This window comes from Cariama cristata, unplaced genomic scaffold (assembly GCF_000690535.1).
Source record: "Cariama cristata isolate BGI_N322 unplaced genomic scaffold, ASM69053v1 scaffold2703, whole genome shotgun sequence".
In the NCBI taxonomy this organism is placed as follows: Eukaryota; Metazoa; Chordata; class Aves; order Cariamiformes; family Cariamidae; genus Cariama; species Cariama cristata.
This window is the reverse complement of record NW_009606453.1, coordinates 1-18,672: the sequence shown is the minus strand read 5'-3', so window position 1 is coordinate 18,672 and position 18,672 is coordinate 1. Positions and strand designations below refer to the sequence as shown.

Here is an 18,672-nt window from a genome sequence, read left to right as displayed (position 1 = left end):
CATTTCTAAATTATAGTACCATTTTTAATCAGAGGGGCATCGCAAGTTCCGCAGTAGGACGGGCCTGTTTAGACAAGAGTGCATGCTGACTTGCAAGGCTGCAGGGACAGAACTGAGCAGAGAAAAAGGTGCAGCTAACAAGGAACATCAGGGGATCAGACACTCTCTACCCTTTAATGGCTTTAGGATAGCACTGTGCCATCTCCCCATGGTCTCACGGAGCCTCTGTGCTGTTCTTGTGGCAAGAACTTCACTGTTCCTGGAGAAGCAGGATCTGCTGTTGCAACTAGTGCTGTCCGAGGCTCAGTCCCCATATGCTCATGCTGAGAAGAGGCAGCATCATTCTGTCACCGGGATCAGGAGTGGGGTCTCTGCCGATCCTGGACGGTCAGAAGCCAAGTGCTCCAATGCAGTGGTTGCAGCGATGTTTAGCATGGAAGTTGCTAAACCTTTCAGATCAGCAGAGTATGCGCTCTGCATCAAATGTCCACGTAGCTTGCAGCTGGGGTGCATTCAGCTGTCCAGTCATCAAAGCATCAGAGTTTACTCTGAGCAAACTCCAGTGCAGTAGTCAGGGCTCCCTGCATGCCCTTGGCATTTCCGCTGCCCTTAGCGACGATGGGAGAGCCTCCCGCCTTCCCTTCCATCTGCGTACAGACAGCCACAGCCCAATCAGCAGCGGAGAACATGGGGAGACAATTCTGAGTAAGAGACACAGAGCAAAGTCATCCGGACTGTGGAGCACTCTGCAGTCTGGATAAAGAAAGGTAACAACATCCTCTCCTCACCCAGCCTGGGCCCTCGCTAACCTGAGGCAGTCATGACCATGAGGACCACAAAGGCTGAGCTTACATGTTAATGCTGTGTCTTGCCCCTGGGAAAACATGGCCTGGAGGATCCAGGGATATCTGTGCCCACAGCAGAGACTGAAAGCACTATCTGGTCCCAGTATGGTCATCTCAGGTCCTACCCCATGTGATTAACCACCAACACTAGGCAGAATCCCTGGAAAAGCCTCAAGTGGGACCTGTTGAGCGGTGGGTCCAGTCCTCCTTTGCAGACAGGTTCCCCATGTCTCTACCAGGGTTCTGCTTACCTTGGACACCTGACAGGCACAGAGCACCTCACCAGAAGCCTGAGGGCTGAGCAGCAGGACTGATGTGCCAGGAGACTTGTCACACAGCTGGTTCACTACCTTCATTAGGATCTAGGAGAGGCAGGGAGAAGAGAGGTCAGGCTACAGCAAAGGAGACCGGCATGCAGCAGAAAATGAGCTCAGCAGCCCCCTCTTAGAGTGCGCGGCAGGATTACTCACAGAGAGGGAATCGGCTGGGACAGTATCAATGATAACAGGTCGGTTGCAATGTTTTGCTAGCAGGCTTTGTGCTTTCTCTTCAGCCTGGAGGAGCAAACACAGAGCACTTGAGGGGCTACAGATGGCACAGGGTGGGCTGGATGGGGATATATGCATGGAACATATATACATAGGGAATGGAAGCGCTGCTCTGTGGGATAGAGGGGAGACGTATGTTAGTAGAAGTCAAAAATGGGCACAATGCAATCTCCACATGGAGACCTGTACAACTGTCCTTTCTCAAAAGCAAGAAGAGATGAACCCATGTCAAAAGTGGAACAGTGACCTGTTTGGTCCCCAGCCTCTCTCCTGGACCTACACATCGCCACAGGTCTCAGGAAGGCTTCTGTGGCAAGAATCTCCTACTTTAAGAAAAGGATAGGTCATGTTGAGAACACTAAGTCACCAACAGGCATTTGCAAAGGGCTTTTAATGTAAATTGGCAGAATGCAAACACAGTGGGAAGCCACAGCAACATCCATATGACTGGGAGAAAGGCTCTGTCCTGCTGCAGTCTTACAGTATAACCTTGTAAAGCCCACTGTCAGAGCCATCTCATCTTCTCCATGTATAAACAAGGAGGTGATGCTTATCTACCTGTTGGTGTTTGCAAGAAGTGCTCTCCATCCTCACAGGCAGAGACTGGGATTCTGCAGGTGCCAAAATCCCAGTCAGTCACTCACTGCATTTTAAATGATGGCCCTGGTTAATGCCAGTGAAATTAACCCAACACAGGGTTTGTGTTGCACCGTGTGTGATTGTACCTGCTTTCTAATGGCACCCTAGTGATCGAGTGGCTGTGAAGTGTGACAGAGACACCAGGTCCACTGGTGTATGCCACACAGTGCTATTTGCAGGCTGCAAGTTAGGGTGCTGCTGCCACAGTACCTGCTGAATCTCCAGTTTCCTGATGGCTGTGTTGGCTGTTCGCTGTAGTGCTTTGAGGATGGTCTGTAGTTCTTTTCTTTGCCACTGGGGCATTGCAGTGCTAGCCACCACCTGCAAGACAATTTGCTGTGTAAGGACACTAAACTACCTAGACATAAACTGCTAGTTCTCCGGGAGGTCAGGCTGGAGCCTGACCTCTTCCCAGACCCTCCTATATCCCTATGTGATCAGCCAAGCCAGTCACTGTGGTGTGTAGCTCTCTCTTAGCTAGGCATCTTAACAGTCTCAAGTTGCACCAGGGGAGGTTCAGGCTTGACATTAGAAAGAACTTCTTCACTGTTAGAGTTGTTAGGCATTGGAACGGGCTCCCCAGGGAGGTGGTGGAGTCATCGTCCCTGGAGGTGTTCAAAAAACGTTTAGATGTAGTACTTCCATACATGGTTTAGGAGACATGGTGGCATCAGGTATATGGTTGGACTTGATGATCTCTGAGGTCTCTTCCAAACATAATGATTCTACGATTCTATGATCTAAAGCCTGGGAACCCTTTTTCACTGCTTTACCCTCCCCACCACTGCCTTCTCTCATGTCCCCTCTGGCAGCAGGTCATCTGCAACAGAGACACCTAGACACTGGTAGAAATCTTTGTGATCAAAGAGGCAACAGCAGGTAGCAACCTGCCCTTGCTATTGACCATGGTAAGATGTGAACCTGGCAGGGAAGAAGTCACATGCCTCAAGTGTATACAGCCCGTGCTGGGATCTTTCTGTACAGGAGTGTAACCCTTACTTTGGTCAACTGGCCCACTTCTTTGGAGAGGTTCTGCATTTCAGGAATAGAGGTGCTCCTCTGCTTCATTCGTAGGGAGACAGAGTCCACTTCCATAGCTAAGCACTGGCCTACTTCCCGGGCCTGGAGAGATGGAAAGAAAGAATGCTTCAAATGCAGCAACAGAAAGAATGAGCAGGGATGGAGAAAGTGAGGAGGCAGCAGGGTCACGAATACTGAAGTGCTGCTCAGGATCCAGTGGAAAAACACCTACAGAAGCTTTAAAGAACAACTGTCCTCAAGAGACTCTGAAATAGAACATTCCTCTCTAGATTTGCCACCAACGTTAGATGGTCACATCCAGGGGACCAAGCTGCTGTGCATTTATGTTTCCTCAGTATCTCGCACCAAATCAGGATTTCAATGAGAAAAACTTAGGAGCCCTGTTTACTTCTTAGTACTTTTTTTTTCATTAGCAAATGCAATCTTGAAACTACTGACTGAAGAAACAAACAAAACACTAAAACTAAAAAAACCTCATCAGCTGGTCAAGTGTATTTCCTGAGTTCAGCTATCTTGGTGTATTTCTTACTGCTTTCCCCAACACCAATGCCACCATTAATATAAAAAAAGGAAATTAAGAAAAGTTGTGGACAGTGAGGACTGCCCTGCCTAGCTAGACTACACATCCCTTGTTTCAAGTCACTCCCTCATGCCTGCAGTCTCCCTTGTCTGATTTAACACATGCACACAGCTCCTTTTGGGGGCTCTCCCGGTCAGCACTTCCAGCAAAGCATGCAGACATGCCCTGCAGCTTTTCATTCCTCTGCATGAAGAAAAGTCTGGCTAGGGACACAGATGCACAGGGGACAGCCAGCCAGAAAGCAACAGATTTGCATGGGTGGGCTTTGCCTTTAGTCCTCTCGGTTCCACTGACAGCAAGTCACCCTCCTCTGACTGCAGCTTTAAAGCAAGCAGGCAAGCTTGCGGGTCCCCTGACACTTCCAGATACTCAAAGGACAGAGCAATCTCACAGACACAATAGTAGGTTGCTTACTTTTTATACAGACCCAGCCAGACCAGAACCACAGTTTAGCAGGAAAAAGACTACAGAAAAGAAGTAAAAGGGCTGTAGGAATGAGGCCAGAGCCCTGTAATCATGAAGTGCCAATCCAACTGTGACAGGCAGGAGGGGAGCAGGAGGTGAAACCAAAGCACAAAGGATACACCTTTAAATATCAACCTGGGGATTGAAATTTATAGTCCAGAAGCTTCCTGACATTTTGTGCCAAGTTCTTATCTTGGAAAAGTGGGTTCGAGGGAAGGAATGAAGGTCAAGGAGACTAGGACAGGGGGAGTGGAGGTGAATAGTGAGGTACAGCAGCAGAGTTGAGGGTAGGGGTGAAGGAGGAAGACAGATCAGGCACAGCAGGGAGCCTCCAGCCAAAGCAGAGGGAAACTAACTGCCTATGCAGGAACCTGCAAAGTTGGGTCCTTCTGGCATTGTCTTGACATGGCAGAAACCTCAGTTCCCCCTTTCTTACCTGTTTGGCTTGTCCCCCTGTCACTGCAATGACACGGCTAATCCCTTTAACAAGCTGATGCTCACTGATGATGGCCAGATCTTCCACAGCTCCTGTTTGTAGAAGGTGCCTGCAAAGTCAGCAGAGAATAGGAACAAGCTGCTCTCTGGGAACAGAAATCAGGAAGCCTACTTTCCTTTTAGAAAAGTCTCAAGTCCAGCAGCCTCTCCCCAGAGCCAATAGCATCAATCCCTTTCCATCCCTAAAATCCTGATGGCACGCCATCAGGCAAGAGACAGCAGAGCTGAGGCTACTATGGAGGAACCTCTGTGCTACCTGCCCAGCAGGCTGCTGTCAAATGGTGCATAACAGCCAAGTTCTGCCTTGCTTTCCTCTCCTCTCCTTCAGCAGTGAGATGAACTGGGATTTTTTTCTTTTCTACTCAGCTGCTACTGAATTAGAAAGTAATTTTTTCTTCCAACTCCACCACTCTCTTGCCAGGCCAGCTCACAGACTGGCCAGTAGACTCCAGTCACAGGGCACTGACAACCTCCCCTTTCCTTCTTGGTTATTCAACACTGGATATGGAAACAAGTACAGTGTCCCAGGTTCTGTTACCACAAGTAATCATTTCAGACAGCTTCACAAGAATCAATCATCTCCACTCCCATGCAGTTTCTTGTCCCACTACTCCCACAAGAGTGATCTCATGACTAGAAAATCATTCATTTTCAGCTGTATTTGCTCAAAGGCCAATTCATTCCTGGGTTTTTTTGTGTCAGCATTGTCCTAAGATTGATTAACTCTTCTTCTACCTCATTACTGCTGAAGGAAGAAGATGGCAAAGATAATTAATTAAAATAATCAGTGTCACAATTGTCTGTGTCTCCTGCTGGGTCCCCAGGCCTCCTGCAACCCCAAAGCCGAAGCACTGTAACTCTGTTGTGACAGGCCACACACCCCTTTCCCACTCTCTGCTGGTGCCCTGCGGCTTCCAGATCAGTTTCAGACTATGAAGCAAGGAAAAATGCTTTGCATTTCACTAAAGTTTTCTCACCCTGGGACTTCCAAAACTTTGTAACTAGCCCATCCTGTCCTCACAAGATTTTTCCTGTGAGTAAACTTAGTTACACAGGGACAGGGAGTGGAGCTTGCAAGAATATCTCTACCTCAGCCATCAGTGCCCACAACCACACCTTCTGACTGCAAGTAAAAGTCACTTACGTCCCACAGCAGAGCTCCACAGAGGTCTGCATTGCAGCCTCAGAGTCGCGGGTCAGCACACTCTCCACAGGGACCCCCAGGGACACTATCCTCACTGGATCTGGATACCCCTGACAGAGGAGACAGGGATCAGCAGCTAACAACACCGTCCTTCAGGGGCACTTACAGACTAACTGCATGGCTTCCATTGTCTGCCTCATTTTCCCCTATTCTAGAGCAGCTCCAGACTCAGGGGGAGCACTGCTTCTCCACCACAACCGGCCACCATGAGGAGACAGAAACAATTGGGTAACACTACAAGCTTTTGGTTCAAAGAAATGAGCAGAAAGCCTACGCATCACCAGCCTCCACGTTTTACAACACAGTGTCCTGAGATCTCATCTCTGTCTTATTTTTCTTCCTGAGTTTTGGGAGTCAGTTCCCTTGCAGAAACCTGTTGTGTCAACATCTCTTGAGACCCAGATGATTCCTGTTGAAGGAGAAGGTTCACGAAGATGTGCGCTGCCATCCTGTCATACCTCATCCACTGCACGGAGTCCCTGAACTCTTCTTGCCAGCGTGAGGGGGACCTCAGCCATATGCACAACTTCATTTCGTTTGATCACATCCTGGACCACCTGCTCTACTTGCTGCAGCTGCTCCACAGTCACAGGGCCCTGAGGAAGTAAATCAGCCACCCTCAGGAGAAGCCTCCTGAGAGGTACAGAACAAAGGAGGGAGAACTTGGGAGGGCCCCCAGGCAACTCAGCTTGGGCACACCACTCTCCCACTGCATCTCATGTCCCCTACTTGTAAAAGGGAACTGTGAGCACTGTGACTCTCCCACCCCCTCCTCCCACGAGCGATAAGGATTTTTGATCCAAGGGCATCAATCAAACTCTTCAAGAGAGATGCTGCAACGACTGACAAATTACCAGGGCCAGTGCTCAGCCTGACCCAACAGCTTTCAGTTCCCAACCACTCACACCTGGATGACCAGCACAGACAGCATCACCAAGCTGGTGAATCTCTCAAAGACCCCTTTACACCCCTCAGGTCAGTTCCATGACCACTGGCGTTTTTAAGTTCTTTCCCTTCTGACCTCCATTCATCCACTCAGCAAGCCCTGCTCAGAGTCAGGTCAATGCAAAGCAGAGCCAGTCACACCCAGAGAGCCAAGTTTCATTGCTCAGATAAAACATGACCTGTCTCTAAAGGTGTGACTATGGTGAGAGGAGAAAAATCCCTGGAGAGAAGGCCAGTACTGGGACACTGGTACTGCTGAGAACAAGCAAGCAGAAGCCGAGAGTCACCTTGGTATCAAAGTCGAAGCGCAGCCGCTCTGCTGTCACATGGGACCCTCGTTGCTGTGTGTTATCCCCCAGGACGTGGCGGTTTTTCGGTGTGGTTCGTCATGCAGGCCAGCCGCTGGGCCTGAAAGCACAGACAAGTTGGCAGGGAGTTCTGGTTCTCCACAGCTTGGCGGAGCAGGGGACAGCATGAAGAGATAAGGGAAAGGCTGCATGTGAGGGGATGGAACAAGATGGGGGGGAGAAACAATGAGTAGTACAGCTGTCAGATTAACTTATGTCACAGGGCAGATCTAACTTCGTTTCCCATGGGATCACCTCTGTAAAATAGGGAAGGGTAGGCTGGATACCTCTGGACAGATAAATGGCTCATAGAAGATTACAGTCACTTGTGAGGTGTCCCTCCCACTGCACATCATGATGAAGAGCAGTCTCAGGAATACAAGTGACAAGGCTCTGCTGTGCCCAGGTTACTCAGGACATCACAAGACTCTCAAAGCAAGGCTGGGAAAAGGTTAAGAGCAGAGAGTTATCACCTCATCCACAAAGAGCTGCACTTGGTCACCAGCACGCAGTGTTTCCACAGCAGTAACCTCATGGACCACGTAACCACCACAAAGATGAACGGACTCTACAGGGAAGAGTATGTCCTGCGCCAAGAGACAGAAAGATGAGTTAGGACACAAGGAAAATCCAGACACCTGTGCTACATGCCTGCTTGATCCAACTGGGAAACACAACCTTCGCTGATCCCTAAAAGACAGGGAAGGGGTGAGAAAAGCAGGGAGAAGCTTACTGTGAATGCAACCAGTGTCTCAGACCTTCTCTGCACCCAGCCACTTGCTGCACAACGTGCTGAGGCTGCAGTGGCAGTAACACCACCCATGCTGATGAATTTTCCTAACAAGGATGCTTGTCCATGAGAAAATGGACAGCAGCTGCTAAGACACCCATCTCAGGCATCCAAGGTGCCATTTCTGCCTCACTGGGCTGGCAACAGAAACTCGATCCCCACTTCAGCATGGGGAGAAATGCTGAGCAAGGGACCATCACATTCTGCAAGGCTAAAAAGGCAGCATCGACACCCAGGGGTGATTCTCAAGAGCTGGAATGAGGGAAGGAGAAAAAGCTGCACCCCATGTAACTTCCTAGGAGAGGGTCAAAGCTCTCCCTCTGGGAAGGTTAAAGGAACATGCTGCAGAAGTGGAGGTCCTCCCTGATACTTTTGGGAGGGACAAGAGTTTTTGCACTGGGTCTCAGGTTAGGCACTGCTTGCAGTCATCCAGGACTGGCCACAGACAAGTTACTCAGCTCACAGACTCTCTGATCACTGATTGCCTTCTCTCCGCATTGCAACTCCAGCTGGTGAGAGTGCAGCACAATGAAGAGACCCAAGAAGACTTTACAGTCTTCCCCAGCAAGACGAAATTGCAAAGGGCTGAGAGAGACAATCAGAGCAGCAAGTACACCTCTGTGAAGTCACTGCTGCTTCTCCTTCACCCCACCCACACTGATGCAAAGCCAAGAGAACTGTCAAAGAGTCAGCAGCTTGCACATTAACATAGTAAAACAGCCCACTACTTGGGGAATTCTGCCTGGCCTCAGTACCCATGGCAGCCTTGGGTTCAGGCAGCAAAGGGTCTTACCTGCTGTCCTAAACATATCATGTAGCCTTGGTCAGAGGCTTGCCCGCCCTGCTCTGCATAGAAGTTAGTCCTGTCCAAGATGACACCGCAGCGTTGCCCTGCCCCAATCTCCTTCTGGAGAGACTGATCTCTGTACAGCATCAGGACAGTGGCTTGGCACGGGCTGAACTCTGTCAGGGGGAAGAAGATGGCAGCAATTAGTGCAGATTGCAACAGGAAAGAAGGGGTCACTTCCCCATGCCAACTCTGCCAACACCCAGTCTATACTGAAAGCTGGCACTTCCCTTGGCCTTAGTAGGAGAGGAACAGCTATGAGCAGAAAGGACAAAGGATCTGTTATTTGGAGCTAAGTCACCCCTCACTTACCTAGTGGCAGACCTGCTGAGTAGCAGGTAAGCAGGCAGGGATGCCCAATCTGGCTCTGACACAGACAGCTAAAGAAAGAGCATTCTTTAAGATTGCTCAAACCCAACCAAGCAGTATTATTTGGGGTTGCTCAACAGTGAAGAAACATCCGTATCAATAGGAACATCTGCGTATACCTGATCACAAGTCATTTAACCATGCCAGCAGGATGTGAGCCAACCCTCGAGTCATGTTCTTAAGTGACTTATAACCATAAAAGGTTAAAATGAGAGAGGGACTATTCCCCAAACGACCAACAGAGAATCTCTGAAGACCATTCCCTGAATTGTATGCACATGCTTGGCTATAAAATGTACTGCTTTGCATACACTGAAGACCATTCCCCGAATTGTATGCACACGCTTGACTATAAAATGTACTGCTTTGCATACGTAAATGATTTCTGAATAGGGGAAGAAAATTCCTAGAATTAACATGAATATGTATGATTTGTATAGATAAATAATAGCTTTGATATTTGGCGTGTGTTAGGAGGAGTGATCCCCCACACACTCGGCGGCAAAATAAATGCTTTCTAATACTAAAATTACAGTGTTAGAGAGTTTTATTTTTCCCTGAAGTTTCGGTGACAGCTCTACGTGAGCCTGATAGAACAAGATGTGGCACAGACACATCTGCATCTCGCTACACTGCAAGCCTGGCAAACCTGCCTGCCTTCTATGAAGAGATGACAGACTTGGTGGACAAGGGACAACAGGGATGTCACCTTCCTTGATGCCGCAAGCTTCTAACATGCTCTCCTGGAGGCTCCTTGAAGCCAAATTCAGGCAACATGGACTGGACAGGTGGACCATAAGGTGGGTGTACAACTGGTTGGGCAGCTGGCCCTACAGGGAATTGCTCAATAGTTAATATTCAACTGATATTCAGTTACTAGTAGAGCTACTTGGTGACTGATATTAGGGTCAACACCATTTACCATCTTCATTAACGTCTATCCATGACAAGATGGGATGTACCCATGTCCTGCTTGTGTATGGCAACGAATTGGTGCAGACTGGTTGATGCACTGAAGAGCAGGGCTGCTTTTCAGAGGCATCTCAGCAGAATACAGAAATGGACTGAAAGAAACCTCAAGAGCAAGCTGAACACAAGTCAGCAGGGTGCCCTTGCAGCAAGGAAGACTGACAGCCCGCTGGGCTGTATGAACACAAACATAGCCAGCAGGTCAAAGAAAGTGGTTATTCACACCTATTTAGCATTTGTGAGACTACATCTAAAGTACAGGAAACTCTGGTTGTACGTAGAGAAAAAAAACTTTTCGCACTAAGAGTGATAAAGAACAGGGAACACAGAGGCTGTGGGATCTCTGTCCTTAAAGATAAATGGACAAGGCTCTGAGCAACCTGCTCTGACTGTGAAGCTGATGTTCCTTTGGTCAAGAGATTGGACATCCAGAGATCCCCTCTAACTTGAATTCCATGATTCAGAGACTGAGGAGGTGGGACAGTTCTAGCTTGCAGATTTCAGCCAACTTCACTGCTGGGCTTTTTTCCTCCATTGTGCTCTTGCTGTAGTGTATATATAGCTTGAATTGCCTCGCTTACTGCTTAGCGTGGGTTGCCACCAGCACACTGGATAAAAGGGAGCTGGCTGTACACAGCTATCTCTAATTGTTTGTGACAGCCACATCACCTCTTGCTCTCTGTGGTTTAGCTTTATGCTTCCCCTAGAGCATCAGCAACCTCAGTTATCCTAAGGGATAAAAAGCCTGCACTGGCATCTAGTGCTCTGCCAAAGAAATAGCAAGTGCAGAGCTTCAGACAACTACCTAAACCCTTTGCATAATTATTCTTCATTCTCACCAGCATTCACACCCAGAAGCCTAATTGTTGGGGACAGACTCATCTCTAGTAGAAATCAACAGTCCCCGCTTCACCACTGCACAGTAATACCAACCTAGAGCTCACAGCCTTGTCACCAGCCCAGAGCCTTTGCGGGGACACACCAACAGAAATAAGAAAAGCATCTACTTTGGGATGAGGTACAGCGGTAGAGAAAAGATGCAGCAGCAAGGTGGACAGGTCTGAACCACAAAATACATATTCTGCATGCATGAGGTTGCGCAGTAAAGGCGGTCTTGTGATGGATTCTAGTCCCTCCAGCAGACCTTGCCTTACAGACAGGACCTGGCCACTTACCGTACTGCCCGTGCTGCCCAAGTGTGTAGGCGTACTTTGGAGAGTCATCAGTAGCAGGCACATTGTTGCTCCGCAGCTGAGCCAGCGAGTGCACATCGAGACATGTGTTTGTGTCCAGCTGCCCTGCCTGTGGGCCACCAGCCTTCCGCTACAGCAGAGCAAAGGCACAGTTAGATGGGAGATACCTGGTGGTACTCAAACTGATAACTGGAGCTATAAGGCTAGGAACAACTTCTTCCACCTTCCTGGAAAAGGCTTGTTTAGATCCAGGCTGATGAAGGCTACTACTAAACCAAGCTCACTCCTTCAAACCTCACAAGCACTCAGTACCACCTTGAGGTAGGCCATAAGCAACAGCTAACACAACCCTCCGTGGCACAGCTTTCTGCGTAGCTGTAAAACTTCCAGGCCATTAAAGCTTAGGAGAGCAAGGCCTTGAACCAAATACTGCACAGGGGTAGGAGGGAGCAGTGCAAGTCTTCAGCACTAGAGAGACCAAGGAGATTTTGTAAACTCTTCATAAATCCCTTGCCGTTTGGGCTATTTAATCTGGCTCTGCTTTGCACGAGGAGTTGGACTGCATGACTGACCTATATAATTCTACGATAACCCTCACTCCAGCAACAGTCAGCATCATAAAACACGTCTACTGATCTGAAGAGAACTGCCAGCCAATACTTCTCAGTCCCACACCCACAAGCAAAGGCATTGTGACCCCACTGCCATTTCAGACTCGCTTCCCCTTCAGGGAAAAGGCACATGGCCCTGTGGTGCATGTGAAGAGCCTCAGCAGTGAAAAGAATTCTGCCTCCATGCTCACAGGAGATAGGGAAGGCTCTGAATTGTTCTGACAAGGTGAGTCTCCCTCTTACCTTTGCATCTTCCAGAGCAAGTGTGTTAAAACCAGCTGAATCCAAACTGATTCCCTTTTCTTCAAGCATCAAGTCAATCAGATCCAGAGGGAATCCCAAATTCCCATAGAGATACCAGGCTACTTCAGCTGTAGGACAAAAAGGAGGACATGAACTCTGTATGAACACAGAAAGCAAATACATCTCAAGATTTGCTTGGATGGGACCAATCTAGTGTGTGCCTTGGTAACTGGATTCACCTGTGTTGTGTGCAACTGCACTGGTAACGGGAAAGGGAAGAGAAGAGAAGCCATGCAGTTGTTCTTGTATGAGACTGAGTATTAATGATGCCCTACAGCCCCATCCCTGCAAAAATTCAGTGCAGCACATCTAGTCACGCAGCTGAGCTGGTTGGGTCCTGAGCTCCTTCTTTCAGCTGTGTCTTATAAGGACCTAGTTAATCAGTCAATAAAGCAGCAAAGGAATGTTTCTAACTTGCCTGGTGCCTAGTTTGTTGTGAGAACAAAGTACTAGAAAACAACTGCAATCTGGAGAAAGGAGCAACATCTGCTCCTCCACCTGGGGCTAGAAGGTCACTGCAAACGTGGAAGAGGCAGACATCCACCAGTTTTGACTGCAATGCTTGTGAGGACCTGGATCAAACCATCTTTAAGTGCAGCTTGTCAAAGGAGAGAGACTCACCTGGGAAATTTGTGGAGGGCTCCATCTGCTGTACTGTCCGCTCGATGATACGTCTCCCACGATCGAGGGAGGACAGAAAAGCAGCTTCATTCTCATTGATGATATCCATGATCTGCCCAAGGATCAGAAGAAGGGTTAGCCATAACACCTCAGGGAGTTCCCCAACTCAGCTCAGCCCTGCTACAGTCAGCTCAAAGCAAATCATGCAGGCATCTAACAGGAGTACTGCGTCTGCTTGAGCCAGCCTTTTTGTTCCGTAAGGATCCATCACAACATGACTCTGATGCACTACTCAACAGTGCCAAAGTCACTGTGCCTCCTACCACCATTTTTATCAAGGAAATATTGATCAGCTACCTGGGAAAGGCTTCAAGCTGACAAGTGCTCCCTGTCAGACATTCACATCTGTGACTCAATTAAAACTGCATGGCCAGAACAGCCAGAGAAATTGCTCGTCACAGTTGCTGTCTGCAGAAGCAAGCCAGTACTAGCCTTAAATCACCAATCCACTTTGGACCAAGAGTTCCCAGGCCAGGACAGGCTGTACTTCCACTCAACAAAAGAGCTACTCTAGATTTTTTTAGGGCAACATCTGCCTTGTACCAGGACAAGCAGTTCCTGGTAAGGATCTAGTAGAGCTCTCACAAGGAAATCTGCCACAGATACTTCTCATGCCAAGGATAAAAACATGTTCCCAGCACATCTCAGCCCACCCATGAGAACACGGTTATGGAGGAGGCTGTGCAAATTCCTCCAGCTAAGTCCCAAGGAAGGGTTGATTTCTGCCTCTGAGAGCAGTGCCTCACAAAGCTAAGGAGAGATGGTGCTTCTCTCCAGGGGATTCCACATTGCTTACCTGGTCTGCATTCTTTGTCAGCTCTGGATAGGCATCTCCCTGTGGAGTGAGCCTCAGTTAGTGATAACATAGAATCGTTATGGTTGGAAGAGACCTTAAAGATCATCAAGTCCAACTGTCTACCCAACGCCACCATGCCCACTAAATCATGTCTTGAAGCACCACATCTAAACGTTTTTTGAACACCTCCAGGGATGGTGAGTCCATCAGCTCCCTGGGAGCCTGTTCCAATGCTTAACCACTCTTACAGTGGAGAAATTCTTCCTAATATCCTCAGCATCTTTCTCAGACGATCTCACAGCATGCCACAAGCATTATAAAGGTTTCTGAGGCAGGTGAGTGTGAAAGGAGCCCCAGCGACAGCAACACAGGGGAAGATTCACACATGGACTTACAATGGCCATCTCCTGGCTATCTTCCTGTGACTCGCCTCTGCTAAGCCCATGCACAGCATCTCTTGGCAAACATATCCGTTCACAATAGGAAAAAAGCATTGTCTTTTAGGACGCTGTTAGTACTCACAGGGACCAATTTCAGATGGCTTTAACCAGATACGACAGCTTGGAAGCCACTGCCCTCGGGAAACAACGTGCACTTGCATACACTTACACACACACTTGTGCTGACTGTACCGCCAGTCACACTAGGCCCCCTCCCTCCCACCACAAATGATCTGGAGACAAGAGATTTTCACTGCTGTGATGCACAGCACCAGATACACCCTCCTGGAGCAGCTTCACATCCAAGATTGTCTCCTTACAGCATACAGGAAACGGATGTGGGGCTGAATAGGACATGTGTGATACTCTTTTTCCTCCCAAGGTAGCAGTTTTTACGCACCAGCACTTCCACTACAGTAGGTACCAGAGAGGCCAGGAGCCCAGGTGGAGCATGAAGGACTTCAGAGCAAAAGCGGACAGCCCTGCGCAGGATCCGACGCAGCACCAGTCTGAAACCAGGGCAGGATTCACCAGGCAGCCATGTGAGCATCCCTGCCCAGCTCCCATATCCACCACACACTCCCCAAGCTCCTCTGGCCTGATCTATTGACACAGGCCAGCTGCTCCCCACACTCTATACCCACCCACGGATCAGATTGCAGATCAGAACCTCTTCCAGGCTCTCACCCTCCTGCCTCCCCAAAGCTCATGCACTTCTTATCTTGGGCCCACACCAGAACCTCTCCCCTGGCTGTCCATATTCCTTTCTAGACCTAACTCTCTCCACCCCATGCCATTTCGTTATGTCCTTACTCTGCTCCAGAGAGGCCTGGGTAGATGCCATCAGTGATGCATACACACAAGGTGCGCACGTGATCTGCCACCACACGGTAGGCCATATTCACATGCCCAACATCAGCATCCCCCACCAGACCTTGGTATCCAGGCCCCCCGCAGCCCTAAAAGAGAAAGTAAGGAGGTAGATCAGCAGAAATTAATGGCTGCAGAAGAAAAAGTTTCAATGCAAAAGGTAGACAGCTACACTTGACATCATGCTTCTCAACCAACTCTGGACATTGTGCATCTAAGATGTACTCATGAAATCCTTCCAGAGCATTACAAAGACTTCTGTACCTAAGCCTGGTCAGCCAATGCCCTGGCACTGAGGAATTTAAAATACTTTGGAGGAAAACCAGATCAGCAGTGCTGATATCCCAGCAGATTTCCAACCCTGAATTTGCCCCAGTTTCCCTTCAATGCTGCTCTGGATCTGGCTGGACAAACCTCCTACCTCAAAATACCACACAGTAATGTGTAGAGAAAGCTGTACTGTGGTACCAGGCAAGCAGTCTGCATTCAAGGAGCTTTTACTTAGCTGTGACTTTAAGCAGAAGCACTGTCACCTTGTGAATGGCACCCAAGATGGGAGTGAAGAGATCTGTGTCATAGTTGGAGCGTTTGTTCTGCAGAACTGTCACCAGCCTTTCCAGGCCCATTCCTGTATCCACGTGGTGCTGCGGCAACGGAAGCAGATTCCCCTCCACCTCTCTGTCAGCCAGCCAGGAAAAGTAAAAGGCAAAAGAGAACCAAGGGTCAGTTCAGGGGCAAAGAAAAGGAGCAGGTGAGTCAAAGAGAACAGGAGAGCGACAGGGGATGGAAACAGCAGGTGACCCAACAAAAGGAAGCTCAGGGACACAAGACTAACAGCAGCCTGCCTTGGCACTGTCAGGCAGCCAGAATCTGACCATCAGATAGTCAGGGTAGACTAACGCAGGGAAATACGCCTTCCCTGAACAAGGGCCCAAGGCTGCCTCCTCCTTCTGCAGGTTTCTCTGGGCTGCTGCAGACCTCAAGAGACCTCTGGGATGCAGCAGTGAGGAAGAATAGGCAGCAGAGGTTGAACGAGGACAGGACAAATGAAACAAAAGGGACTAAGAGCCACACTGGACACATCTCCACAGGTTCCCTCTTGCTCCTGTACTGCCACCTCCTGGAAAGCAGTGAGAGGTCTGAGAATATACACGTACAACTCTGGAGTCAGACAAGGGGGAAAGGCTCTGGAGTTCAGATCAGATGCCTGGTACCTGCTGTACTGCATGAAGACCAGGTTCCAGATCTCCACTACATCGGGGCTGCCCTGGTTCACCAGTGCCGCAGCATTTCTGCCACAACCCACGTGATCATAGTGGATCTCTGAGCAGGGACCGCAGGGACCTGTGTCCCCCATCTCCCAGAAGTTGTCCTTCAATGGAAAAGGAAGCACGTGACTGGCAGGCACCCTGGAAAGGTAAACAACAGAGGTGACAGCGCTGGGGTGTGCACAGAAAGCACACAGTAGCCTAGATCACAGAGAAAGTTGGAAGGAAGGAATCCTTTCTGACTACTACAAACTCAGTAACCAAACACATTATGATGGCTTTGCTTCTGTTTACACAGAATTACTCTCTTTAGCAGGAACAAGCTGGACCAAACCAGAGAGGACCCTACTAACTGCCCAGAATGGCTGGCAAACAGAGTCTGGCTCCTGCTGACAGAACAGGCTCTCCACTGGGTCTGTGGAGCTGCCTTCCTCCTTGGAGGGAATTCCAGCAGAGATAAGACCTGACCACAATGGACAAGGCTGAACACCAGCAGTGGCACAGAGCTGGCTGCCTTGGGTTCAAAGCCTTCCCACAGCCTGGAACAAGCTCCCAAAGCACAGTGGTATTCTCTGCAATGGCTTCATCCTCACACTGAAGCAGCCATTGCTAGCTTTCAGCAGAGAATGTACTCTCCACAGCTCATGATAAGCGAGGAAGTAAAGGATCAGAGATCCTTCACACACTTCATCCAGGCCAGCCAGTCTTAGGTACGCAGCCCCCCAGACTAACATCATCTGAGAAACAGCTTAAAGGTCAAGTGCCCCAGAGCACTCGGAGTCCAGCTGACTTTCAACAGCCCAAACAAACCAGAAATGAAATGAGTTTGAAACACAACTTTTGGCCCCTACATCTGATTCTCATCAACTAAAGAGTAAATGGGAGACTATGAAGACTGAAATGTCAGCATCTGTCAGAATCTCTTCTTTTCTCTAACAAACTTACCCCAGGCGGAGCCATATGTCCCTGCACTCTTCATCTGCGCTCAGCCCCAATGAGGAGTCTCCGCCAAAATAGGTGACGTAGAGCCGATCTCTGGGAATCTCATAGACCTCTGTCAAGAGCTCCCAGGCCATGCTACATGCTTCGTCCTGAGCAGGCAGGGAACATAAATGAAGCACAGTAATCCAGGATGCATAGTGATGCAGCAAGGCTCTTTAGAATGGGAATCAAACACCAAAGAAGTTAAATTCAGCTGTTCTCTCCCTTCCCAATTTTAAGGCACATAGCAAAGAGCAGGATAAGGGTCAGGTGAGCAAGACAGCTCACTGCTGCCTGTGGAAAACTGACATTCCTAAACTGTTGGGAGACCTTCAGGATCACAGTAGGGTCTACACCCACGTGCTCAGCAGCAGATTTGCATGGATTATTTTCTTTCCAAGGCTTCAGGATCACAGTAGGGTCTACACCCACATGCTCAGCAGCAGAGTTGCACGGATTATTTTCTTTCCAAGGAAAACACCAAAGAAGTTAAATTCAGCTGTTCTCTCCCTTCCCAATTTTAAGGCACATAGCAAAGAGCAGGATAAGGGTCAGGTGAGCAAGACAGCTCACTGCTGCCTGTGGAAAACTGACATTCCTAAACTGTTGGGAGACCTTCAGGATCACAGTAGGGTCTACACCCACGTGCTCAGCAGCAGATTTGCATGGATTATTTTCTTTCCAAGGAAAAAATGTATTCACTAGCATAAAAACTAGCATACTTTATCCTTCTTCCCTTTTCAAACTTTCTAGTAACAAGCATCAAATGAACTGATAACGTCTTTTCACCATATTAAATGGTCAACACTGGCATTCACACGGGGAACTTGGATTTGGAGGTGTTGTTCACAGCTTTGAAAGGCTGAGTACTCTGACAGCCTGCAGGGCACATTTAGTGAATCAGTACACCAGCTGACTACCTCTGCTCCAGGCCACAGAGCTCCCAAGAAATACTTTGGAGCTTACCAAAATGTCTTCTGCAGACAGTCCTCAGGCGCTACAGCACAGCTCTGAAAGAAAGGCTGCACTTCCCCCCCAGATAGGGTTCGCTCCTATCACCTCACCTTAAAGTAATCCCCAAAGGACCAGTTCCCCAGCATCTCAAAGAACGTGTGATGATAAGTATCTCGGCCCACATCCTCCAAATCGTTGTGCTTCCCTCCTGCACGCACACACTTCTGGCTGTCCCCCCCCCGCCGGTGCTGTGCCAGCTCGCTCCGGGGGTGCACCGTGCCCAGGAAAATGGGCTTGAACTAGAAATCAAAGCAGAGAGACATTCGCTATTGCTAGATACCATCGGATGCTGGGGACTGTGCCTGGGGCTCCTGAAACACAGACAGAGCGCTACGAGAAGCGAACGGGAGGGTAGCGGTGCGGTAAGCCCAGGCGGGAGCCCATCCCACCGCAAGAGACCTCCGTGAAAGGGGTCACCCGAGACGGGCCGC

At 49.1% G+C, this 18,672-nt stretch overlaps 1 protein-coding gene across 1 annotated transcript; it reads right to left on the bottom strand.

Moving 5' to 3' along the window:
* Positions 1 to 458: 458 nt before the first annotated feature.
* AARS2 (alanyl-tRNA synthetase 2, mitochondrial) lies at positions 459 to 18,480 on the bottom strand (the record flags this gene model as incomplete). The annotated part of the gene is given in 22 exon segments (XM_009696360.1): positions 459 to 701; positions 1,097 to 1,207; positions 1,316 to 1,399; positions 2,243 to 2,353; positions 3,032 to 3,154; positions 4,555 to 4,663; positions 5,758 to 5,867; positions 6,276 to 6,413; positions 7,050 to 7,131; positions 7,133 to 7,170; positions 7,583 to 7,696; positions 8,693 to 8,862; positions 11,260 to 11,407; positions 12,132 to 12,259; positions 12,813 to 12,924; positions 13,669 to 13,707; positions 14,509 to 14,617; positions 14,922 to 15,067; positions 15,512 to 15,656; positions 16,193 to 16,387; positions 17,192 to 17,337; positions 18,292 to 18,480. Coding segments are annotated over 22 exon segments (2,712 nt in total), but the record flags the coding sequence as incomplete, so codon positions are not given.
* Between the last annotated feature and the right edge of the window lie 192 nt (positions 18,481 to 18,672).